The sequence below is a fragment of the Monopterus albus genome, unplaced genomic scaffold (assembly GCF_001952655.1).
Source record: "Monopterus albus unplaced genomic scaffold, M_albus_1.0 scaffold200.1, whole genome shotgun sequence".
NCBI classification, from domain to species: domain Eukaryota; kingdom Metazoa; phylum Chordata; class Actinopteri; order Synbranchiformes; family Synbranchidae; genus Monopterus; species Monopterus albus.
In genome coordinates this window covers 145,489-171,222 of record NW_018128080.1, presented here as the reverse complement: position 1 = coordinate 171,222, position 25,734 = coordinate 145,489, and the positions used below count along the sequence as shown (strand labels likewise).

At 40.4% G+C, this 25,734-nt stretch overlaps 3 protein-coding genes across 9 annotated transcripts in view; 2 read left to right on the top strand and 1 right to left on the bottom strand.

Annotated features, from left to right (window-relative positions):
* The first annotated feature begins 7,936 nt into the window (after positions 1 to 7,936).
* txlna (taxilin alpha) lies at positions 7,937 to 17,151 on the top strand. Of its 7 annotated transcripts, none has more exons than XM_020618105.1 (11): positions 7,937 to 8,041; positions 8,632 to 8,824; positions 9,198 to 9,443; positions 9,927 to 10,018; positions 12,209 to 12,379; positions 13,114 to 13,308; positions 13,519 to 13,638; positions 13,722 to 13,796; positions 13,891 to 13,983; positions 14,086 to 14,181; positions 15,155 to 17,151. In XM_020618105.1, the coding sequence occupies exons 2-11, from the start codon at positions 8,641 to 8,643 to the stop codon at positions 15,479 to 15,481; spliced, it is 1,599 nt and encodes a 532-aa protein (XP_020473761.1). In that variant the 5' UTR covers positions 7,937 to 8,041; positions 8,632 to 8,640; the 3' UTR covers positions 15,482 to 17,151. The 7 variants fall into 7 exon arrangements, with proteins under 7 accessions (XP_020473761.1, XP_020473762.1, XP_020473763.1 ...); XM_020618106.1 differs by having other exon boundaries at positions 7,945 to 8,070; XM_020618107.1 differs by lacking the exon at positions 7,937 to 8,041 and adding an exon at positions 8,056 to 8,130.
* A 1,155-nt stretch (positions 17,152 to 18,306) lies between these two features.
* On the top strand, positions 18,307 to 23,678 carry eif3i (eukaryotic translation initiation factor 3, subunit I). The gene is made up of 11 exons (XM_020618098.1): positions 18,307 to 18,426; positions 18,806 to 18,898; positions 19,013 to 19,100; positions 19,208 to 19,273; positions 19,368 to 19,517; positions 20,431 to 20,558; positions 20,859 to 20,969; positions 21,529 to 21,618; positions 21,755 to 21,828; positions 22,646 to 22,738; positions 22,852 to 23,678. Exons 1-11 carry the CDS (start codon positions 18,424 to 18,426, stop codon positions 22,931 to 22,933), a joined length of 978 nt encoding a protein of 325 aa, XP_020473754.1. The 5' UTR covers positions 18,307 to 18,423; the 3' UTR covers positions 22,934 to 23,678.
* The window catches only part of LOC109970521 (probable histone deacetylase 1-B), a 15,556-nt gene continuing 13,313 nt past the window's right edge, over positions 23,492 to 25,734 (bottom strand). The window contains exon 12 of the mRNA XM_020618099.1: positions 23,492 to 24,426. Within this exon, the coding sequence (XP_020473755.1) occupies positions 24,399 to 24,426 (28 nt within the window). The 3' untranslated portion in view covers positions 23,492 to 24,398. The remainder of the gene's footprint in view (positions 24,427 to 25,734) is intronic.

Below are 25,734 nucleotides of genomic sequence, written 5' to 3'. Positions count from 1 at the left end.
CCTGCCTGCATCATGTTGGATCTAAAAATACTGGCTGATGATCTTGGTGAACCTGTTACTGCTCAGCAGGGAAACTCAGACCAGACTTTCAGTATCCAAAAAGATGTAAACTCAACTTATGCGCATTGTTGGCATTTGGCTACATGTGTATTACACACTGCCTTTTTAACACAAATAAGAGACACTCTATGTTTTTATATTGGAAAGAAACTGTTGAAAAGAGTCAAACCAACAATCGTATATCAAGTATTGTCGTATTATGTGTCACTGTTGTCAAAATCTTTTGACATGTCCCTCAGTTACAATGAACATGGGTGCTATAGCTTATTGTGAATCAGTCCCATAAACATTGACTAGCACTCCAAATTTGCTGCTGTAAATCTTTCCTAGGAAATATACTATTTATACAAGTTTGGTTTAGTTTAGCTAAAAGCTATAGTATCAAACTGTTTTAGAAAATTTACCTTGTAAAATAACAGTATATAGCTGTGACCTGTTTACAAAGATTTACTTCTTCTGTTGGAACAATTAGTGCCATACAGTTTTCATTTCTTTTCTGGTGGGACATTCCTATTTTCAGGATCGCCTATGCATCCCAAAATGCAAAGTCCGCAGACTTGGGATGCATGAGGTGCATGTATGTCCAGCCATTGATGTCAGCTTGATGTAGTGCAATTGGAAGAAAAAGTAATTATCTCTTTTCAGTTTGATGATTATTTTTCCCCGGCCTTATTCACCTGCTTATTTTCAGTAGTGGTGATTTTGTGTTTTCCCTCCTCTTCTATAATGAAAAACACTTGGTTTGCAGCTCCCTGGTCATTAGGCTTTGGGCTGCTCTCTGGACGTTAGCTGATGGCAAACAGAATCATATCTGTATAGAGGGGGGGGGTTCAGAGGCACAAAATGTTCCCACATTGTCAAGGGCTTTCTACTGCCCAGGCCAAGAAGTGTGATTTTATTTGTTTTTGTTTTGATTTTTTTTTCTCATCTAATCAAATTTCCAGGAAAAGGCTGAGCTGGGAAGAAGTGTAAACCTTTAGAAAACCAAATCCTCTACCTAGGAAGGGCTCTGAATAGGGTATTGGGAAAGGGAGTGGGTTTTTAGAGGGCATGTTAAAAGATCTGGGGGATAAAAGGTTTTTGGGGTGGTATAGTTAGAGATCCAATGTTCGTTGTGCTGTGTTATTAAAAATACATTTGAATTATGAAGTGATCTAACTATTGAACAAGGCATAGCTGGGGTGTTAGGGGAAAAGCTGGCAGCAAACCAAATGTCTTTTTGTGTTGAAGTGAATTGAAGGCATCGCAATGTTTGAAGCAGGGTGACAGATGTGTCATGGCAGCATTGTAAACGTCGAAGGCCATTGTGAACATGCTGCTGATGTTTAGCCAGGCCCTGTTTTCCTCTCTCTCCCCATCCTATGTGGAAGAGTTTCTGCATGGTGTGATGATTAGCCTGCCTACAGTCACAGAGTATCCCTGGCCAAACACAGACAGCTCACACAGAAAGATAGAGAACAGTGTGAAGAAACACCGAGATGTGGCTGCACGCTGCTCAGTGTTCGTTGTTAACAGCATTTGAGTTAAAAACTAATTGGCTTGGTGGTGTTAACAGTGACAGTGTAGTGACAATGGTGGTGTTTTGTATAGTGGTAGAGATATATAACCTACGGCTTTCAATATCACTATTTTTGAAGAATGGGAATGACAACTGCTAATGATTTTGCATGGGTCCATTGTGATATGTGTAGGTAATGATGTAAATAGCCTCTCCTCTGCCTGGCTAGGAAAGTGTACATCGCTTCTTGTCCCCTTAGGGGTTGAACCACAACCAGAGTTTGGCTAGGGATATATCTCAGACAAGTGACAAGCCTAACTTCAACAAAACAATTCAAGTATAAATATATATTTGAATTTTGATGTACTTGCATTTTGTATATGTTTGCGCACACTTGCATACAACATCAGCAGACACTGTACACACACCTCACACAGATGAGTGGCTAGTAGCAAGTAAAATAGTTTTCCATGGTCATTGGAATGAAAAAGTAGTTATTCTTTCATTTTATTTTGAAGTGTTACTTTTGATCCAACATGTGAAAATCACCTTTTGGCTGTTTTGTTTCCGAGCACTTAGTGCATTTTCTTTATTCATAGAAATGTTGCCCTTGGTTCTGTTTTAATGAAGATTTTCTGTTGTAGGTGAGACAATGTAAAAATGTGTCTTGAATTCAACACTAACACCCAGGTCTTACGGAAACTTTGTTTGTTTCTAGCCACATGACTTTAAAGTTTAAATTTGCCCTGTAAACCCTGACGGGGATCAGTGTGCCCTCTGGCAGAAGCTGATCTTGGGTCAGTGTTCAGGCTTTGTGGATGGAGTGAAACTGGTTGTGTGATATTTGACTGACAGGTACTGTGTGAGGAAGAGGTCATTTGACTCTATGACTATGTCCCCATAAGAGTCTGGGAGCTCCTGTTCTGTGAATGACTGAAGCAGGCCAACCATGAACTCATGGAACTGTGGACAGAATAGGTACTCCAGTCTGTTGAAAATGCCCTCTGACCAAAAAAAAAAAAAATTCCTTGAATTTGGTAGAGCATCTTCTGACATATCTTTTTCATTTGGTTTGTTTTAGCATTACATTTTTACATTAGTCTTCAAATTCCTGTGTCAGTGCAGAATATTGTGCAAATTGCTGCTATTTCACACAACAGTTTCAGCATTAATTGACAGAAGAACATATGTTTAGTCAGGCTGTCGACTTTTGCTTCATGGGTTTCAGCTGTTATCCACAGAACAAATGCTCCCATTCGATGTCAAATCATCAATAATTGATTGCTGTCTACATGACAGATGTGTAGAGCAGCATTTATAACTGAAGTCTTGGATTATCTGGCCACCTCTGTGCTTGGCCTACAACTAAGAATGCCAGAATTGCGATGTCTAAAAGAATCAGTGCATCAAACAGAAAACACATTTATAGTTCTGACAAATGTAAATGCACTCCTATTCACAAAAGTGCCATATGACCAACAAAGACTGGAGGCTCTTGTATATCTGTCTTTGACTTATAGATTTATTTTCTTTATTTCTTTATTTACTTGAATGTGCACACATTCTGTGCAAATCATTGCTGCTCTGTTTTCCTTATCTTTAAAGTTAGTAAGCCATTGTTCTTTTGGAAAAGTGGCATTCTTTACTGTGGGCACCTAAATAAGGAATAAATTAAGGAAGTGTTGCACCTGGGGGAGGGGACGTGATTGACAGCATAAAACTTTTCAGCTACTTGTCCATTTGCGTGATGGTCCTCCATTTATACAGTCTTCTAATGGGTTTTCACTGTGCTTAGGCAAGCTGCAGGTGTTTTGGAATCAATCGACTGATTTCATGTGGTGGATACAGTAGAGTTTGCTATTTAGCATTTCTTGACCTTTAGCCGGTCGCTCTTTGCAAAAATAAACTACACTGATAGAAATATGGTTGTACTTGTGGCTCATGATGCAAATTGTGGAAACTTAACTGACCATCACAGCCGACATTTGCAGGTACCAGCCTTATTTTTAGTTTAGCAAAGTGTTGCCATCCTAAAGTCTGGTTGAAATAGTTTACTTCGTGCTTTTCTGTCAGTAATTTGACTGAGATTGCTTTAGGCCATTTAAAACTTGCTTCATTTCATTAGAAGCTTCCGTAGCTCATTCCCTCTCTTCTCTCTTTTTCTTTCCTTACAAGTTCAAGTACTGTTTAGGGAGTTGAAAAATCTGCAAAATAATCTAGAAGACTGCAATAAATATTGTCCAAAATCAGGCACCCCAGAGGCAAAGGCCCACTTACAAACTGCTCTCTCAGGTGGCACTCCTTCCACTGGGTGGAGCTAACAGGCAACTACTTGACATTTTTCTAAGATAAAATCTGGGATTCAGAAATTGTGCAGTGATTTACATTAAAAAGTATTATAACTTAAACTATATGTATATTCTGATACATTGACATGGATTCAGATGCAATTCTAATCACTTCTGAGAAGTGGAGAAAAAGGCTCATTAGAATGTGTCATGGGGGGAAAAAATTAAACACAATAAAAGGTGAGAATAGAAGCCTTTTCTGCTTTTCTTGATCATTTTCCTGATCAGGATCTTCTGGGCTATATTTTTGGATAATTGTGTTTAGAGTTCAAGTTTGTCCTAGTCAGGCTGCATGATCAGGAACCTTGTTATCTATAGGGGATTGAATAGACATCACTAAATATCTAAATCTGTCTTCCGTCCTTGAAGCTGTTCATGTCTGTATCAGAATCTAAAGCCGTGCTTGGCTTGGTCGAGTAATGTCTAAGTTGCAATTGTTTACAATGCTACATGTTTGTACAGTACTTTTCATATGCATCACTGACCAGTCCTGATGTGTTCTCTGCTCTGGTCCTCTCATTTCTTTTACGTATATTTATTTTCTCTATTCTTGTTTATGATTTTTCATTTGTTCAGAATTACCCATCTTAAACTGTGACTTGACTTGACTTTACCGACGGTATGAATGAGTGACAAGAAACCAACACACTTCAACTGAACATGACACACAAATGGAAAAAAAACACATACAGCAACAATATAAAAAATGTAAAGAAAATATATTGAATTTAAAATTGTTCAGTGGAGATACTGTACAGAACAAATAAAGATATGTTGAAACCCTTTAATGCACATTTCTTCTGTCATTACACGTACTATGTAAAGCGGTCTTTAGCTTACAAGCCAGTCGCTGTTTATACCTCATGACATGTTTCTTTGTTTATAGCAGCAAACGTTTAAGTTGCTGGGCTATTTTTGGATAGTCCCTCTTTCCTTTAAAGGATTTTTCTATGTATGAATGAATTCATGTTTTATTTAAAGTAAAGAAACATTAAAAATGTTTTGGACCTTGAATGAATAGAGTAATGCTTTATTAAAAGCAATACGCAAATGCAATCCCAAAGATAAGTGATTCATGAATCCTGTAGATGGTGGCAAGCATTAAGCTAGGATATCATTTTTTAATACAACAAAGAAGAATCTAAGCTTCTAAAGGGAAGTCAGGTTTTTTTGACATCCTCACTGTTGAGGAAACCTGCAGTTCACACTAGTTATGGCAGAAATGAGGCTTTCTGAAGATGTGAACCAGCTGCTTTGAAACATTTGAAGCTCCTCACACTGGCGACATCTGCTGGCCAAATGCATGTAACCTCAGCAGAAAGACAAACTTTGGGAGATGCATATTTAGTCATTTTCATAATATCATGTGTAAATAAACTGCCAGTAATAAATAAGATGTATAGGCTATACATATACATATGCTGCCTTCATCTGTGTATAGCCTAAAATGTACATCTCAGTTGGACAACTGTATGGCTAATGGGCCTCCCTGATGTGGAGTGTTTGTCTGACTGCAGCAGATGAAGATGTAAGTGTTTTCAGCAGAGTTTATATTAAGAAAAACTATTTGCTAGTATTTTAGGCTAGTTTAACTGTTTTCTTGCTTACATCCTGTCTTGCTTTGGAGAGCCAGTTCTGATTCTTTTAGGCCAGACCTCGTGGTAATAAGGCAGATAGAATAATACCAAAATATGATGAATTAATATGGCTGAATAAATGAAGCAAATCAACAAACAAGACAGAGGATGTGATTTTTCAGGTTGCCCTGTAGTGGCCTACGCCCTTTATTTAAATCTTTGGGATGCTGAGAATGGAGGTGTCTTAGTAGGGACGATGCTGCAAAATGTTTTACTTGAATGTTTTGTTTTTATTTTACCAGGAAAACCTCACTGGGATCAAAAATCCCTCTTACAAGAGTGATCAATACAAGCAACAACATAAAGGACATGCAGGACTGTTTTGCTCAGACAGCCTAGGATGTGTTTAAAGCTACAGCCACCTCAGAGGACTTTTCTGTCAGCGTACAGGACTATGTTGAGTATGTGACCGGATACATTAGTACCTGTACTGACAACATCATGCCCACTGTACAAGTCAGGAGGTTCCCCAACCAGAAGCCCTGGATAAACAGTCAGGTATGCCACATGCTGCGTGCTTGCTCTCGGCTTCTATTCTACGGCTGACTCTGGACGGACGTGACAAGGCCTGCAGCACATCACAGACTACAGGACCACCACCATCATCATCAGCTCCACAGACAGCCTGCCGGATGACCTCAAGACCTTCTACACCCGCTTTGAGGCCTCAGCCACAGCACAGAGAGGAATCATGCACACACCCTAACCCTCCCGACCCCCCTAACCCTCCACTAACTGTCTCATCAGGCCAGGTACGCAAAGCCCTGAGGAAGATTGACCCCTGCATGGCAGCAGGACCAGCAAGAGACAGGCTCTCAGAGCATGTGCCAACGAGCTGGCTGATGGTTCTCACCTTCATATTCAACCTCTCCCTCAGACAGAGCATCGTCCCCACCTGCTTTAAGACCACAACCATCGTCCCCCTTCCCAAGAAGAGCCCGGTCACCTGCCTGAACGACTACAGGCCAGTGGCACTCACCCCAATCATTATGAAGTGTTTTGAGAGAGTGGTGCTGGCCCACATTCAGAGCAGTATACCGGACACCCTGGACCCCCTGCAGTATGCCTACCGGCCCAACAGGTCCACCTCAGACGTCATCGCAGCTGCCCTCCACTATTCCCTTTCTCACCTGGAAAATGGAGACTCCTACATCAGGATACTCTTCATTGACTACAGCTCCACCTTCAACACAGGACTTTCTGACTGGCAGGCCCCAGACTGTCAGGATTGGCAATAGGACTTCAGCCAGCATTGTTACAAACACTGGCACCCCACAGGGATGTGTCCTCAGTCCCATCCTCTACACCCTGTTCACCCACGACTGTGTCACCTCCCACAAAGACATCATCATCATCATCCTATAGTTCGCGCACGATACAGCAGTGATAGGATGCATCACTGGCAGGGACGAAGCGGCCTACAGGAGGGAGGTGGCCAGTCTGGTGTCAACTGCCCTCTCTGCAGAGCAACTACCACCGCAGAGTCTACAGGAGAGCTGCCTCCATCCTCAAGGACCCCACCCACCTTAAGCACAGATTGTTCACACCTCTACCCTCAGGCTGGAGGTACAGAAGTGTGAAACGCAGGACTTCTAGACTAAAGAACTCTTTCTTTCCCACTGCCATCAGAGTCCTAAACAGCTGACATGAGTTTATAATCAGGGATTACGTCATGTAACTGCACCTGACTGTTCAGTTTTTAGTTTGCATATGAATAATTGCACATTCATTGCTGACTGCTGCACATACAGCTGATGTATCATATATTCTCTTGTATTTTTATTTTTTCACATGCAGTTTTTAAAATTGTGTATCATTATTTATCTATTTTATATTTAGACTTTATATTATTTGGTATTCATTGTGGACAGCAAAAGAAGAATTTCATTGTGCACGTTTCCTTACTGACAATGACAATAAACACTTGATTTTGATAAAAATGCTCGTTACAAGTACGTTTCACCCTAAAATAAAAACCTGCAAGCTTATAGTAGATTTCATTCTGTTAGTGAGGCGTCGCAGGAGATCTACAGGTAGCCAGAAACACTAAGGATAAGGATAATCACCTTTACTGGCCAAGAATGTTACACACAAGGAATTTGGTTCCGGTACAGAACCGATGGCTCGGGGGCAACGGGGAGGTTGTGTCTTGCCCAAGGACACTTCGATCAGAGGATCAGAGGTTCAAACGTATCTGAATCTTAGGTAGCGGACGTGTCAACTGATTCAGAATTAGTAGTTGCAACGTGCAAATGTTCAAACAGGTGATACTGTTGTTCAATCTACTGTGCAGGACTCACCGTGAGATCGGCCACTAGTGGCGAAACTACATTCCCTACCAAATTTGAGACGTTTCATGTAAAGACGTGAAACAACCACGTGACTTGGCCACTTTGCTACAAACGGAAGTGTCGCAGGTGGTTCGCAGCGTCCTGATACGCTGTTTTGAGTTCGACCATCACTAGTTCACAATACCTATTTCCGCCTTGAGTCTGGAGGTAAATGTTGGGATATAATTTAGGAGCAAGTACGCGTGTAGTTTGGATATGTGCTTAGCTGTTTATGTCCAGTGTATATTAGCTTAACGGTACAGATAACTAATAGCGCAAGCTAATTTGGCTGCATTTGGCGGTTAGCGAGTGTTAGCATGTGTTACCTAACCTAATGCGAAAGCTCCATAGCCAGTGACAAATCAAAAGCTAGTCACGATAGAGCACGTTTTGTAGGAAATGTGTATGTTCTTAAATTGCGAATTATGTGGAGTGCTACAAGTAAGTAGGTTAACTACCCTAATCTACTGGGGCCGTTACAGAAATTCACTCCAATTGGCTCTAGTTAAGTCAGTTTCTGTACCCTTTATGAAACACAGCCAGCTTCCAGCAGGGTCAAGATGTTTCGCGAATTATTAACTTACAACTTTCAGTTCAGTTCGTTGTCGCCTTATTTCACTTTTCAGTGAGTCGTTTGGTCTGACTGAATAAAAAGTACCAAAATGGTTCAAGTGGATTTACTTCCTGTTACTTTTCTAGCTGTAACCCAGAGGCCTTGTCAGTGAGCCTATTATCACCGGGTTTTCTACATCCAACAGATACCGGAGATGAAGAAACAGGACACGGAAGAGTCTGCCACTCGATGCAGCGAGGACGCTCCACCTGCAGCAGGAGGGACGGAGTCACCTGCAGCTGCAAAAGACAGCTCGGACAGCAACAGCCCCAAGGAGTCTGAGCCCCAGACGCCCCAGACAAACACACCTCCACAAAACGACGAGGCAGGAAGTGAAGGTAAACTTTTATTTGTATGCTGTGGACTTGACAGTCTCAGTGTTTCTGCTATATGAAAATAATTTATGACCTGGTGAGTAGGTAGTGGACTTAGCTTTCCATCACTGTAGCTGTCGCATTGATTTACTGCTTTACTGGCCTCCATCAAAGGATTGTTGCCCCAACAGAGCCAATGATTTTGGCTCGTCTTTATCTGTCATGGCATACTGAGCCAAGAGTTTGCTATTTTTTTATTTAATGTTATTTTTGCAATGTGGTCACTAAATAAAAGGTCGTCACTGAATAATTATTGCCAGAATTATGCTATGGAGTGCATAAAGTCACAAAAAAATGGTGTTCTTTGTAATCATGTCTTTGCATCTATTGTATCTAGTTGCAGAGGCAGCATTGTCTCAGTGTGATATGGCAGAAGAGCTGAGCCGGCAGCTGGAAGACATCCTCAGTACCTACTGTCGGGAAACCATTTCAGATGACGCCAGCACAGTGCCAAATGGACAGTCACACAGCCCAGAGCTCAATGGTCTGTCCACTGAGAGGGAGGAGGACAAAGTTAATGGAGGTGACAACGAACTGGAGAAGAAGACTACTCAGGAGAAGAAGAAGAAAGTGAAGGGTCTGGGTAAGGAGTAATTCGCTGTTTCTATAAGGATCTCTGGAGAGACTTTTTTCTGTTGTGCTGCTCTCCAGAGAACACTGCTCACCAAAGACAGGTGGTGTGTATTTTGGTGGATTGTTGAGTCATGGACAAATGGGCAGTTTTGCATTGTGTAGAAACAAACATCCGGTATGGCACTTTACAGTGTTAAAATGACAGATTTTGAGGTATTCCAGCTGTACTGGGACTATTTTTTGTTGAAAGAAGTTATCTGCATTATCACTGTATAAACTTGTATAATCACTGTAAACATATTACTTGTAATCAAGCAGTATATGTACTTAATAACTGTGCATAGCAAGGTATAAAACGGAAGAGGGTCGTTTACTTGTAATCAAGCAGTATATGTACTCAATAACTGTGCATAGCAAGGTATAACACGGAACTGGAACGGAACTAGAACTGCAGATACCAGAAAGTGTTACAAAGTTTTCCTTGTTTATGCAGGTAAAGAGATCACTCTCCTCATGCAGACTCTGAACACACTGAGCACTCCAGAGGAAAAGCTTGCAGGCCTCTGTAAAAAGTATGCTGAACTGGTGAGTGATAAACTCTGCTTGTTCTTAACCTTTTTATAAATAGCAGTAAAACATTCCCAGTGAGGGTCAGTTATGAGGAATCACTCTATGCTTCCACATAATTTTGCAACCTTTGAAAAATAGATTTTCAACTCTTAGAATGTAAGAAATGAAGCGCAACATAAAATAATTTTCATCACTGTAACATTTAGACTTGTCTAGAGAAATGTGATTCATGCTACCTCTTTTCCATAATACTGAAAATGTATTTTTGATCTTGACATGGTCTTCACTGCCATAGCCAAGTAGCTACCAGTTTGGTACAGAATGTATCTGATACTTTGGTGGAATAACCATATGGTGGTCTTGTTCATTTCCTGCTTTAATTTAGATCCCTTGTTAGGTAAAGTGTGATTGAGTTGCTGAATCGGAACCCTGAGCAGTTTCTGTGAATTAAGACGACATATCAGGATGAAAATAGGAAAACAGCCTAAAAACCAAGTGTGAAAATAAATCTTGACTTGTTTATTTACCAGTGTTTTCCCCTAGAAACATTCTCAGGCACGGTGGCAAGAGGATGATGCAGGCTTTAGTGTGCAAACACTAAAATCTTTGGGTTGTTGTTATTTTTCATGCAACACCAGACTTTTGGTTGGTCACAGTTTTCCCCACGAAAATATGAAATATCACAAACGTCTGTAACTTGAAGAAGCCTGTGTGAAGGATCATTGAAGGTAATACCTTGTTTCCACAAACCTCGGTGTGCATATGAAATCCATTGAAAGCAGTGTTCTCAGGTCACACTTGGTTTTTTATTTTTTTTGTTGTTGTTGTTTTTTGTATTCCACATTGAAAGCAGTGTTCTCAGGTCACACTTGGTTTTTTATTTTTTTTGTTGTTGTTGTTGTTTGTATTCCAAGGTTTATTTGTTTTTCTTACCAGAGCTGTCAGAATCAAATCAGACTGAAGCAGGGAGGAGACGCAGAGAAGCATGTGACAGACTCCCAAATGCAAATAGTTATTTCTAAATGAATGTATATTGGACGGTATTGTAAAAAAGGGCCTGTCATGTAGGCAGAGTGGGGGGTTGGGGGGGTCTTTGTCATGCCTGTACTATTATATTTACTGTCCTACTGTCTGGTTCAGTAGTCTATGTGCAAATTGCCAGGTATTGTTTGCTTACAAATGTGCATTCAGCACTTACAAATATTCTAAAACAGATGATTGAAGTAAAGTGTCTAAATGTATGTATGGCTATGTACTTAAACAAACATGTAAACACTGGAAAAGACATGGAAATCCTTTTCTTGTCACCTGAGCTTGCAGTTAGAACACAGAGTAGGTCAAACCGAGTATACTTCAAGGTGATGCAGAGATCTGTGTCAGACAGACACCAAGTGGTGCAATGCAGAGCTGTGTCCTATAACCTCAACACGTGTGGGGCCGGTGTGTAGCTTTTAGCAGCACTAATGATGAACTGCTAGCTCTGTGTGCTGTGGGATGTTTTTATATTGACTTTGTGTGCTGGTGCATGTGAGCTTGCAGTGATGTGTATTATCAGAATTGTCTTTATTGGCCAAGTATGTTTGGACATACAAGGAATTTGACTCCAGTGTAGAGGCTCTGTGTGTTTGTAAGGCAACAGGAACTAGACAAATAAAATAAAAAATAAACAGTGTATGCATTCAAACAAGGGGATATGTGCAATCAAACATGGGAAACTGAGAGGAACAGAGACAGTATCTATAAATATATGTACATTACGACAGAAGAGCTTTCACATTGATATATGCAATGGTTATATTACAGTTTATTTCACTGGGGTGACTGCTGTGTCCTGTCATACAGTCATGGATTTACTGGATTGGATTGCTTGGATTTGGCAGTGTGTCAGAGCTGATGTATGAGGATTGGTCTGCAGTGGTGTTACTGGCTGAAGGTAGACAAAATGGCAATTAGACTGCTGCTGAATGATGATGTATCACCATTGTGATGTGATGTATGCATTTGCTATAGTCACATTACTAAAGGTGGAACAGAAGGCAGATGTGTCCCATAGGTCACATTATACTACATTTTGTGTAGCTGAGTAGAAAACAAAGCAGGCTGTTTTGATATCTATGTATTAGCCTGGATTGATGAGACTCTGTTTCTGAGGTATCCTTCCATATTGGTCTAATCCTAGTTAAAGTCTTTGTGTGTTTGTTGCAGCTGGAAGAACACCGGAACACCCAGAAACAGATGAGAGTGCTGCAAAAGAAGCAGAACCAGCTTGTCCAGGAGAAAGATAACCTGAGGAATGAACACAGCAAGGCCATCCTGGCCCGCAGCAAGCTGGAGAGCCTCTGTCGGGAGCTGCAGAGACACAACCGCACACTTAAGGTGCACAACAAACACCGATATGCAGTCTATATACTGCATATATGAATATGGTTTTGGGATTTAGGACCAGAATTAAGCAAGCATCATTTTTCACATTAAATGTCAATGGGCTATGCTCACAATACATTACATAACATTACCTCAATGCTCATTCCGATTTATTTATTGGTGGGGGGGGGTCAAATCCAATCTTTTTATGCTGATGGCTTGCAATCATGTGCATCCACCTCTGGTGTAGCTACTGTTGAGGTCCTAAACTGCCACTGTTTGCACAGATTTAACCAAAATATAAGCCGGATTCATAAAGGAGTAACATGTCATTTGTGCAATGGTCAAATTGTGCAGTTTCTTCAAAAACTGCCCCGTTACAATATGTTCCCTCTGGCTTGATCAGAAGCTTCTCCATAAATGTCCTACAAATGTGAAACAGATTCACCTCTCCACCGAGCCCCATTGCTGCTTTTCTCCATATTTACTTTTACCAGTGCGTAAGGGGCAGACAGTGTATGATGACAGAAGAGGGAGATGTTAGAAACCACTTGAATTCCAGTCTGACCATTTTGATAGCAGTTGGATATGAATCAGGTATAGGACCTCGTATGGACGTGCCCCACATCTTATTTGGAAAAATATTTTCATTTGGTTTGTTCACACCTCAGCAGTTAAAGTGAACGTAGCCATACAGTTTCCTTGAGTGCTCTCAACATTATGTGCCTCTTTATTTCCCCCTGCAGGAGGAAGGGGTACAGAGAACCCGACTGGAGGAGGAGAAAAGGAAGGAAGTGACTTCTCATTTCCAAGTGACACTGAATGACATCCAGACTCAGCTGGAGCTGCACGACGAGAGGAACGCCAGACTCCGACAAGAGAACACAGAGCTGGCCGAGAAACTGAAGAAACTCTATGAACAGTACAAACTACGGGAAGAGGTGTGTGGGCATCTGCACATTTTTAAGGATAACAGAAACTGCTATGCAAGCTAGTATGCTAACAAAGCTCTGTTTTTGTGTGCATTCCTAAAAAGAAATGAGGATGGAGTTGCTCTTTGAGTGTCTTCTAGTGGAATGTAACTCACGATGTTGTCAGTTTACCACATTTGTACTGGATGGGATACAGGCTTTTATCTCTCCTTGACTCAGCACATAGACAAAGTGGTGAAGCACAAAGACCTGCAGCAACAGCTGGTGGATGCCAAGCTGCACCAGGCTCAGGAGCTGCTGAAGGAGTCAGAGGAGCGCCACGACAGAGAGAAGGACTTTGTATGTGAACACAAGAAGATGCAAACAGCAGGATTGTGCTTCATCCTGTTCTGTGTAACAGTGATTTGTCCTTTCCTCATTAGCTGATGAAAGAAGCTGTGGAGTCTCAAAGGATGTGTGAGCTGATGAAGCAACAGGAAGTTCATCTCAAACAGCAGGTACGTCTTTATAACTCCACTTGGACTTTATAGTGATGGTCTTCATTTTGATGAAACAAGAACCTTTTTGTGATCCAACTTGGCTTGTTTGCAGCTGTCACTGTACACAGAGAAGTTTGAAGAGTTTCAGACCACGTTGTCCAAGAGTAATGAAGTCTTCACCACATTCAAACAGGAAATGGAGAAGGTGAGGTGTCTGTGATTGTGGAGGTGTAAAAAGAGGATGGAGAGGGGCTTTTTCTTGGCTTGGTCTGCTGGTGTGACAGTAAGGTTCCCTTTTTTGCCACAGATGACTAAAAAGATCAAGAAGCTAGAGAAGGAGACAGCCATGTATCGGTCCAGGTGGGAGAGCAGCAACAAGACTCTTCTGGAGATGGCAGAGGAGGTAAAGCAGGCTTCAGTTTGGATTACTGTCATGCACTGCTAGACCCTGAAGAACTCCAGCTAATCGTTCATTTTGGTCACTTTCATTTCTGCTCTGTCAGCATCAAGGAATGTCATGGACTGTCCAGCTGACATTAGATCATCTTTCAGTACTGAAGACATATAAAAAAAATCAATTCATACAAAGAGAGTTGGATTAGAAATGGCTAGTCTAAAATATCATGCCTATTTTATTTAAATAATTATGTCAAATGAGATTAATTTTACCAAGAACACTCAAGCATTACAGGTCTGAAAAGGTTTTTAGGGTTTATGTGTGTCATCTTGTAGCAGCACAAAGTGTCTTAAAGAATCTTTCCCAGTTGTTCGTTTGGCAGGAACTGAAGACATCTGTTTGTTTCACTCAAAGCATATTTCACCTGTTCTCTGTAGCACAAGATGTCACTGGATATTTAAGAATCTAGTTTATTATATTAATAATACAATTGAGAAATTCACAAACGTCTAACTTGCATCATCCTGTGACGCACCTGCACACATCATCAGTGAGGCTATCTGCTACAGTACTGAGCTGTCAAACCTAAACCTTGGATATTCTGCTGTCCTGGGTGTAAGGCTTTCACTGCTCTATCTGATTCATTAACCATGTGTTCAATCCTTTTTCGTTTTGCTTTGTTTGCTCCTCACGTGGTGGCTGTTCCTCTGCTTTTTTCCCCTTGGGGCTTGGCTTTGCAGTGGCAGACAGACAGACAGACAGACCAAAGGAACCAAATAGACAACATGAATGAAAGCTACAATAAGGAATCTGTTGATTGATTGTGGAGTTGCATATCCTCGTATTGTACCATCTTGGAACGGATCCAAAATGGAACTAGCTATGGGGGAGCCCATACCTCACTATAATGTGTTTATACTCAGTTTGTCTGTAACACACAAGAGCTAAACGCATGTTTTCATCATTTGTTTGTCTACAGAAAGCTGTGCGGGACCGGGAGTTCGAGGCTTTTCAGGGTAAAGTCCAGCGGCTGGAGAAGCTGCGGCGGGCGCTAAAAGTCGAACGTAATGAGCTCAGCAAGAAAGTCCAGAACCTCGGCGGTGAACAGGGTGGCACAGCGGGATCCCTCGCCACTGACCCAGGGACTGATTCCCCCTCTCCACCACCTACAGACTCTCTGCTGCAGGAACCCAGCACCTGTCCTGTCCCAGACACCTGCTCCCACTCCTGCCACTGTGACCCTGAACTGGACACAGACACTCTTCTAGAGGAGGCAAATGCTCAGCCTGTCGCCATACAGGAGTAAAGTAACGCTGCTAACACACCCCCTCATTCCCCTTAAGCATCAAGCCACCACCCTGCAAAGCCACTACTTTTCTGCTGGGTGAGGCGGATGCTAAACACACTGATCCAGGGTCAGTGAATAGTAACACCTTAATGTGTTTTAGAAATATCTGATCAATATTTAACGGAAAGGTTTGCAGGCTTTATCAAGGTGATGAGAAGATTGTACCTCATCTCTCGGCACATTTACATGCATATTATAACTCCATTACTGTGAATAAGCTGATTAACATAATAGTTTCATTAAAGCATTGATGTGGTTCACAATAACCAGTTTCCCCACAACAGTAACATTTTCCTGTTTCATTTATTTGTCCGGTTTCAATCCACAAGCTTGTGTGGCCTATAGAAAACATACGGCTACTTCAAACATAGAGAGAAACCATGTGATTTTTAGGTATTCCTTTCTTGAATTGATAAATCATTTCATGTATTGGTTATTAAAGGAAAGCCATTTGCTGACACCTCCAGCAAAAGTGCTAGACATCCTGCTGTTTGTGCAGAAAAATAGCTTTCAGTTCATAACCTCTCTAGGCATATGCACAGAATCAGAACAGTGAAAGAAATCTGACTTTTGGTGTAAATATCACTCAGTAATTTAAGATTTCTAAGTTACCCAGCTCTGTTAGATTTGCTTCAACTTAACCCTCACCTTAGACAATGTTTTTACATGCTGCCTGCAATGATCAGTAACAGTGTGATAATTAGTGTGTATGTAAATGTTCTGCCTGCCTCCTGTTTAACTACACATTCCCGATTTGACTTGCATCCACCACAGAACTGCTTAGCAAGATAGATAACAGTGCTGGGATGACATGAGCCAAACAGCTATATGGAGTCACCAGAGGTGTGTGTGTGTGTGTGTGTGTGTGTGTGTATACACACTTGAGTGTCACTGTGTTTTGGATGGGGTTCAGTTTATAGCTTGCAGTACACTGAAGGTGTTTGTCCTTCTATCATAACAGACGTCATATAATTTCTTTAGCTAATATAACTTTTAATTGCATTTTAAAAACGTAGAATTCTACCTAATTATCGAAGGGAATTTCTCAATGTCTTGGGTTTTCAAGCAGCTCAGATAATCACAATACTTTCTCCAGCATTTTCAGTTCATGCTTATAGAACATTTTGGGAAATTGCCATTGTTTGTATCACACTGCTTTATTTGTAGTGTTTCATTTTGTGGTCTGTGTTTATTGTTTGAAGCATAATCTGATACTGATATGTATGTATCTTACAGAGCACCACTAAAAAATAAATCGGGTTAATTGTTCATTCAGATGATTTATAAAGGGTTTATTTTATGACCATCTTTTCATTCCTAGTTTTTCTGAGTTATTCTTAATTTTGCTTTACATGTTTCACAGTGTGCTTATAACTTTGTGATGACAACAATTTAAAACTATAACGCCATCTTTCTCTGTGTGTGTGTGTGGTTTATGTGGCTACAGTTGCCTCCTCCTAGTTCTGATAACTGCAGTAGCTTGTAATCAGGTTACAATAAGCGAATGTTCAAGGACCTCTATGCAACACTTGCCTCTTGGTTTATTTTTTTGTGTCAGTCTGAACTGACTAGCACTTAGCTGAGAATGTATATTATATGCACTGTCCTGCATGGATGAACTGTACAAATGGACAACATATCTCCCACCACAACTATTTTTACTCAAGTTTGAACCCTGTTGGATCTGTTCTCAACTGTTTAACATGGAGAGTAATCACGTGCATCTCACTGATGTTTTTAAAAGGTGAATTGACTGAGCTGTGTGGAAATACCAATGGATAATGAGAGAAAATATTACTGGATTCTGAAGTGTGGTTTCACTCCCAAACGTTCATTTGTTTCCCTCTTGGTTTAGTACTACTCAATATGTAGCATCAATATGAGAGCTGATGGACTCGCTCCTCATCAGCTAAAATAGAAGTGTCAGAGCTAATTCCTTCCATTGTCCCTCCAGTCCAGTGGATATGGAGATTTATCGACCATGAGAAGGAACCAAAGATGTTTCCTTTTGTCTTTTGCAATACTTTTGTCTAGCCCTGTTTTTTTTCCCTATTAAATAAAGGATGCAACCGTGGATATTTGACTTGTTGGCCCATTTAAAATGAGTAAGCGTCAATGTATTTTTCAGTTTGAGAAAGGTGTATACAGTTTTAAGGACAAGCATGGGTTCTTCAGCTCATGATCTCTGTGTGTTAATTCTTATATTTGTAGACACTACCTTTTTTTTTCTTTTTTTAGCAGTGTCTTGTACTGTTATGTATTATTACGCACCTCACTCTGTTCTTGTGGCTTTGAGAAATAAAGTTTCTTTTGGTGATATGTTTGGGTCAGCAGCAGGTTACATTTTAAACAGTTACACACCTCACATTAAACATGGCAACCAAGCTAAGACTGGTATCAATTAAAACTATGGTCTGGGGATTTTAGTTACACAATACAATTTGAACTAACTCGAAGATAAAAGTATTTCTGCTAAGAAGGGTTTCTAGAGCTCAAAGTATATTGTAATTATCTATAATGTGATAATTCTATAATACAATTCATGTTCACTATATATACACTGCTCAAAAAAATAAAGGGAACACAAGGGAAAATAAGACATTCAACTATGTAATGAACAAGGTATTTAATAATATTTCATTCATTCAGATCTAGGATGTCTTATGTTGTGTGTGTTTGCCTTTTTTATCTTAATATATTGTACCCCTTAAAACAGAGCAAATTCAAAATCTACGCTAGGGGGCGCATTAATGCCATGTTTTTGCTGTTTTATACAGGAAATACGTCACCATCCTTTTCCGCCGCGGCGCCGACGCTGGAAACACGAGTGTTCACCTTTTCTGTCTTTACGGGAGGTGTAGTGAATATACTAGGACGATTGGCAACACCTTGGTGATAAAATGGTTAGTATATTATTTTGTGAAAGTGTGAAATGAGATATTTTGGCCAGAATAATACACAATATCTTGCTAATATGTTATCTAGTTTCGCTAGCATAGCCCCTTTTGCTAGCGTTATCTTAGCTTTCCAAGTAACGTACATGTTAACTAATGTTAGTGTTAGCTAACACTATTAGGTACTGGAAGATGATTCTGCTCCTTATCAGCTGGCAGAACTAGACAGGTGTAAGCTACTTTTTATAAGGATATATAGGTAAATCTAAAGCTAGTTTATCACATATCACTGCCGCGCCATGTTTAATTGGAAAAGACGTCATGATGCTTAGTTGAGTGGTTGTTAAATTAATACTACCCATGTTCTGATGTACATTTCGCTCCACAGAAACCCATCCTGTTACAGGGTCATGAAAGATCCATCACTCAAATCAAGTACAACAGAGAAGGAGACCTGCTCTTCTCTGTAGCTAAGGACACGGTGAGCTGATAGTCATTCGATGTGCAGTGACTCCGTTATCACATTATGCCAAACATGTCAGTTTGTTCGGTATCAGCTTATGAGTTGTATCTGTTGTAATGCCTCCCTTTGTAGGTAACTAATGTGTGGTACTCTGTCAATGGCGAGAGGCTTGGCACATACAATGGGCACACAGGAGCCGTGTGGTGTGTTGACTGTGACTGTATCCTTTTCGTCTTGTTTCAGCTCGAACAGATGCAGTTGATTGTATATACCTGTGCTAGTTGATACATTTATGCATGTTGGGTTTCTTAGCATGGTCTCTATCAGGGGACACTAAAAACGTATTGACGGGATCTGCAGACAACAGCTGTCGACTGTGGGACTGTGAGACAGGTATCTTAAAAATAAAAATAAAAAGTTACAATGATGAGAGTAGAGTTCATCTGTTAGTTTGGGGTCATTAAATTTGTATCTGCTGTTCACACAGGTAAACAGCTGGCTCTGCTCAACACCAGCTCTGCAGTCAGAACGTGTGGCTTTGACTTCAGTGGCAACATCATCATGTTCTCCACAGATAAGCAGATGGGTTATCAGTGTTACATGAACTTCTTTGACCTGAGGGATCCACAGCAGATTGGTATGTACAACACTTTGCACACCTTTTTTTTAACAGTCATTTGTTAAACCAGTGAAATCATATACTATAAAGCTAGAAGTGCATATAAATATTTTATGAAGAATAAGTTCAGCTAATTAAAAATGGTCCTGTTTCATATTATGCTTTTCCCCCCCTCTGCTAGAAACAGTATACTGCATGTAATAAAGTGATGCAGTCACAGTATGAAGTCATTTATATATTCATCTTTTGACAGTTAATCCAATTTCATACATGGGCTATGTCACATTGCTGCTTCATCAGTCATTCAGACATACCTATGTCTGGGATGAACTAAGTCACGGTACACGTGCAGTATTTGCCTTATGCCAGTTTTGCTCTTGGGGTAGTGCCACCAAAATTACATACTTTAGGAATTTGTGTCTGAGAGAACTGAATATTGAATATTTCTACCTCTACTCAGTGTTACAGATTGTCTATCTACATTTCTGTGGTTGGAAAGAGGCATCATCTGTGTTTTGACGTTTCATTTTGGGAACTCAGAATCTGAATATTTCATCCTAGGATTTGGTCTTATGCTACTAAATTTTGACAATTTTTCAGACAAGAAATTAGCCATTTAGATTTAGCATATCTGGACAGTCTGAGTAACGCGTAGGCGTACTTGGAGATTTGCACCAATGGTTTCAGAGATGTGAGAACCAGCCAGAGGACCAAGCTGTCTCCATTGTGTTCTCTTGCCTGTTAATCATTGGACGCGGACTGCACTGAAATTTCCTGCTGTAATATGCAAATACCAACAGTGAAAACCTAACCAAATGAATTTCCAAACAGTCAAACAATTGGGTCCAGCCCTAATGCTGTCACATTAATGAAAAGAAGTGCATGTCTGAAAGAGGCTAAACACTGTTAAGCAGTGAGTCTGTCTCTGCAGATGACAACCAGCCCTACCTGTCGATACCCTGCAACGAGCATAAGATTACCAGTGCTGTGTGGGGGCCTCTGGGAGAGTTTGTCATTGCCGGCCATGAGAATGGAGAGATCAACCAGTTCAGCTCCAAGGTTGGACACGTACTATCTGGCTGAGAATACAGGAATGTAATCACATGTTCATGTGGCACTGGCTGCAGAGCTTACTTAATATTTAAGTCAGCAAATCTGACGTTCATTATGGAAAACCATGTAATAAATAAACTAGAATGGAAAATGGCTGTTTAGTGTACCAGCATATAAATATAATATTTAAAGACACTGCAGTGAAAAAGGACATAAAGCATATCAATGTAAGATTTTAAGCCAACTACTTTGTAGTTTGGAGTGCACATTTTTACACATCCTGATGACTGTTTTGTCTGTGGACAGTCTGGAGAGATCCTGAGGAAAGCCAAGGAGCACACCAAGCAGATCAATGACATCCAGACATCAGTGAATCTCACCATGTTCATTAGTGCCTCAAAGGACTGTACTGCCAAGGTAAAACACTGTCATCTACTCTTTTGGTTCTTTGGCACGGCCATAATTGTGCAGCTTGTGAATATTGGGACCATCATATCGCTATTGTTGATGTATAGAGTTGTGCTTGCACAACAGAGCTAAATATTTTAAGCTTATTGTGACAATTACACGAGGTAAAATTGGTCCTGGATCATCATTCTGTGTACCAGAACTTTCCCATCTGCAACCACATTTCTACATTTCTCCTGCACTTGAGACATTTTGCCTGTCTGACTTAGACTAGACAGGAAGGGATTAGTATCGTTTACAGCTGCTGGTGAAACAATGCAGACTGAACTTGTGGACTGAAGCCACATAGCAACTTTCTCTATGGGCTTGCAGAGATAATCCTTTGTTATACTTGAAGGTGACAGCGTGTATGAAGGACTTAACTGTAAACATCAATATGACTCAAGTTAGGTAGGCTAGAGAGTCACGATGCCTAGACCTATCAGTCCCTGGCTAAATTCATTATCCATGTTTTGGTATTCTGATATTCATCTTGCCCACCATTTGATGTCATCCTGTTTCCTCTCAGCTGTTTGACTCCTCTTCTCTGGATCACATCAAGACTTTCAAAACAGAGAGACCTGTCAACTCTGCTGCCATCTCCCCTATCATGGATCATGTAAATGAAGACTTGCACAGTACTATGTGTATCACACTAAGATATATGCCTTTATTTGGTGTTTTGTCATAAGACCATGTCACAAAAAAAAACTCTCTTCACTGACCTTTAACACTTTTGGTGTTCAATGATTCAGGTGGTAATGGGAGGTGGACAGGAGGCCATGGAGGTCACCACTACCTCCACCAGGATTGGCAAGTTTGAGGCCAGGTGAGGTCAAATGTGGCAGTGGCTGATCAGAGATTATGAAGGAAAACCTCCGCTAGTAAAAGAAATTTGTTTAAAGCCCATCACTGAGTGTTATGTCTATGATGTTGGGCACTGTTCGGATGACTGTTCATGTCATCCAGGAAATAATTGTCAGTTTCACATTATCCTGGCTCTGTTGGTTCTTTGAAAGTCTCACGGGACTTGTCACGGCAACATGTCCATAATCTCAAACCTGTTCAGGGCCAGGTTAGTTCTCAGTGTAAACAAGATAACTTCAGATTTAAATGGTCTTGGAGCAGAAAGCAACTGACTGACAGATTATAGTAACACCAGTTTAAAGAAAACAGATGGTATTGAGAGATCAACAGAACCATTCAATTATATGTTTATTACTGAGGTCATAGTTAAAGGTGGTGGTATACTGGACTAGCTACATAGATACGGTCAGAATATTAGGAACACCTAAATATAATGTAGTCCAGTACAACACTACCTTTAACTATGATCTCAAAATAAATGCATAATTGACTTTATAGATTTGAAAATTTCATCAACATTTTTGAGCTTCATAAATACAGATGTTAAAGCGAAGTGTTGCATTGAAGTGCATACAACTGTACAGGTGTACCTGGTGAAGTGGCTGGAAAGTGTACGTTGCTTGGAAGTTATAAGCAAGTTTAATGAAAGCTGTCATTAGAAACTTGAGGATTGCTCATTTGACCTAGGATGATCTTAATGTCCAGAGAACACCCTCTAGTTATGTATGTCAAGGTTTTTGTGTTGAAGTGGTAACCTGCTTTTCCTTTTCTATTTTCAGGTTCTTTCATGCTGCCTATGAAGAGGAGTTTGGCAGGGTCAAAGGTCATTTTGGTCCAATCAACTGTGTGGCATTCCACCCTGATGGCAAGAGGTAAAAGATAACCATGCTTCTGCTACAGTCCTAAAATGTACAGTAGTCTAGTTAAAACTCTTGTCTGTGTCACGGTGCTAACATGTTTCTCTCACTGTGGTTATTGTCTGCAGTTACAGCAGCGGAGGAGAGGACGGATACGTAAGGATTCATTACTTTGACCCTCAGTACTTCGACTTTGAGCTGGAGGCATAAACAGTCAGTGTCTTTACACAGCTTTGGGTACCATCACAATCAGTCCAATCAGGAAAGAGGAAAACAGACTCAAGCGTCAAATAAAGGAACATGCTCAACAGAGGTGATCATTTGTGAATGCAACAGAGTGTGGCACTTTGTTGGACTAGCTTATGTAGCATCATTTAGAATCCGTATTTGGTGGCAGGAGAAGCACATTGTTCAGTTGTTTTGCCTGGAATGTACAAAGCTATCATGACTGGACTTCACCACACACTCCCTGCTTCCTTAAGTTTATTTAAATCTGATTCTGCTATTAAGTAGACTCTTAGTTACTGCATCTTGTGTTGTAAACCATTCCCCACAAATCTCTATTAAAATTACTAATTCAAGTTGTGTCTGTATACAAACAAACCTTGACAAGGTTATGTAATGCAAAATAAATGCTGTGTGTTAAAATACGTTTTAGTTTGTGATGGTGGTATATTGCAAGTTGATATTCTAACTCATGTAAAACATGTTTGAAAACTGTCTCAAAACATTTTGCTGTAAATTAACCTGGGAGTGGGGGGGGGTGGCTCCATTTAATTTTTTTTAATCACAAAGTTAGGATAATGCACATTTCACAAGGATACAACTCCAAACAATCACATGTAAAGGGCCATGTATCAACTCACTCCACTTTTATGTAAAATAGTACAAAAACAAGTCACTTGCTGCCCGACAACACTGGAGAGTCACACTCACTCGCACGTTAACATCCAAACAATACAGGACGCAAAAATCAAAGATAAAACATGGACCAAGAAAACAGGCCAAAGGGACTGACTGCATTCATGATTTAAAATAACTTGCCAAGTAGAAGTGGGACTGCCTGAATAGTGGTGAGTGACTAGGCAGAGGGAGAGTAAGAGGCACATGCTGAAGGTGACATCATTCTATACATGCACAAACTGATCAACTAATACAGCAAGACAGATGTTTGCCAAATCCTGCTTATTTTAACAGTATCATAAATAGATAAAACAAAGTCTTTTTGCATATCAATTCTAGAATTATGAATCTACATCTCTGCAGGTATTTTAGCTTGAGCCCCACAAACATGTTTAAATCTGGAACACCATGATAGGACCACCACCACCACTCCGGGTGGTTTTCTGCACATTAAAGCAGACCTGGTCCACACAACAGTTAGACATGGGGTGGGGGCAGGGACGGGGGCAAAGTTCCAATCAGAAATTTATGCTTTTATCAGTAATCAAATAATCGGATGTGGCTAGTTAAATTTCTGATTAACACCCACCCAACGGGTGCTTCACAGAGCTTGGAGACTAATCTAAGTAACAGTGTAAACCAGGTTTGCCTGTAAGAACATATAATAAAAAAGGAATACAAAAAAAAGGTCTTTTCACCGCGGTAGGAGAATGCAGGAATCAGTGGGGCCTGAGGACAACAGTACAACCTTCCATTTGACCTGTACCAGGCTTCAAGTAGTCTTCACCTCCTCTTTTGGTCTGAAACACAAACAGTTGAGGGGTTCAAGCACTGAAATAGCTGGTGACACGGTCAGCTGCATCTCTTCACCTTTACAAGCTTTGACCACAAGAAGCACATTTATGCTTTGAGAATTCCTAATGTACATCAACTGTCATTCAGTAGTATCCTTATCATCTTTTCAATTAAAAATGTCAACAGTCACTAGGAACAATTTAACAAGTTCTCTATTCACGCAGTCTGACCAAAGCTGAGTATTTAATGTTTTGCCAAAAAAATAAATAAATAAATAAAAGACACCCCACAATACTAGGGCTTCCGGTATAGAGTGTTCACCTTTGTGCTGTGGAACCTAACTGTCAAGGGTGAAGTGAGTCTCATTTTGAGAAGGGTGTGGCTACGATGTGAAGAATGGCTCAAATTACAGCACCCACATTAAGTCATACAGATTACACCCCTATGGACCAAAAGAGGACAAGACATCACTCTAAAAAAACATCAGAAGTCATCTTCTGCATGTCTTTCATGACAGTTACTAATGTTAGCCTGTCAGAGCAGTGTGTGTGTGTGTGTGTGTGTGTGTGTGTATATGTGTGAGTGACCGCAACTGATGATGATACACACAGTAAACATTATTAGCAGAGGGTTTTTGTTTAGGATTAATGATACTAACTATAGCCACTAATGTTACGGTCAGCATGCCTAAAAACATAAACCACTTAGTGTTTTGTATGTTTAGATTATTTACACTGCTTTATCTTGCCTCAAACAGCCCTTCCCAATGGGGAACTGAAGCTGTTATATTTCTGTTTTTAAAGCCACCAGAATCCATTGACAAAATCAGTAATTTTACCTTGCAGGACAAGAGTTACTGGTCTACTGCTGCTGTTTTGTTAAAACTGTTGCCCTGTCAAATGAGTCTGGTGGCTTTGAAGAGAATATAGACAGATATACAGTCAGGGGAAAAAATTATTTGAACCCCAGCTGATCAGTCTACAATGTCAATGGTAGGTTTATGTGAACAGTGAGAGACACAACTATAACAAAAAAATCCAGAAAAATGCATTACAAAAAAAGTTATACATTAATTTGCATTTTCATGAATGAAATAAGTATTTGATCCCCTATCAGTCAGCAAGATCTCTGGCTCCCAGGTGTATTTTATACAGGTAACGAGCTGACATTGGGAGCCCTCTCAGCTCGTTACCTGTATAAAAGAGACCTGTCCACAGAAGCAATCAATCAATCCAGATTCCAAACTCTTCACCATGGCCAAGACCAAAGAGCTTTCCAAGGATGTCAGGGACAAGATTGTGGACCTACACAAG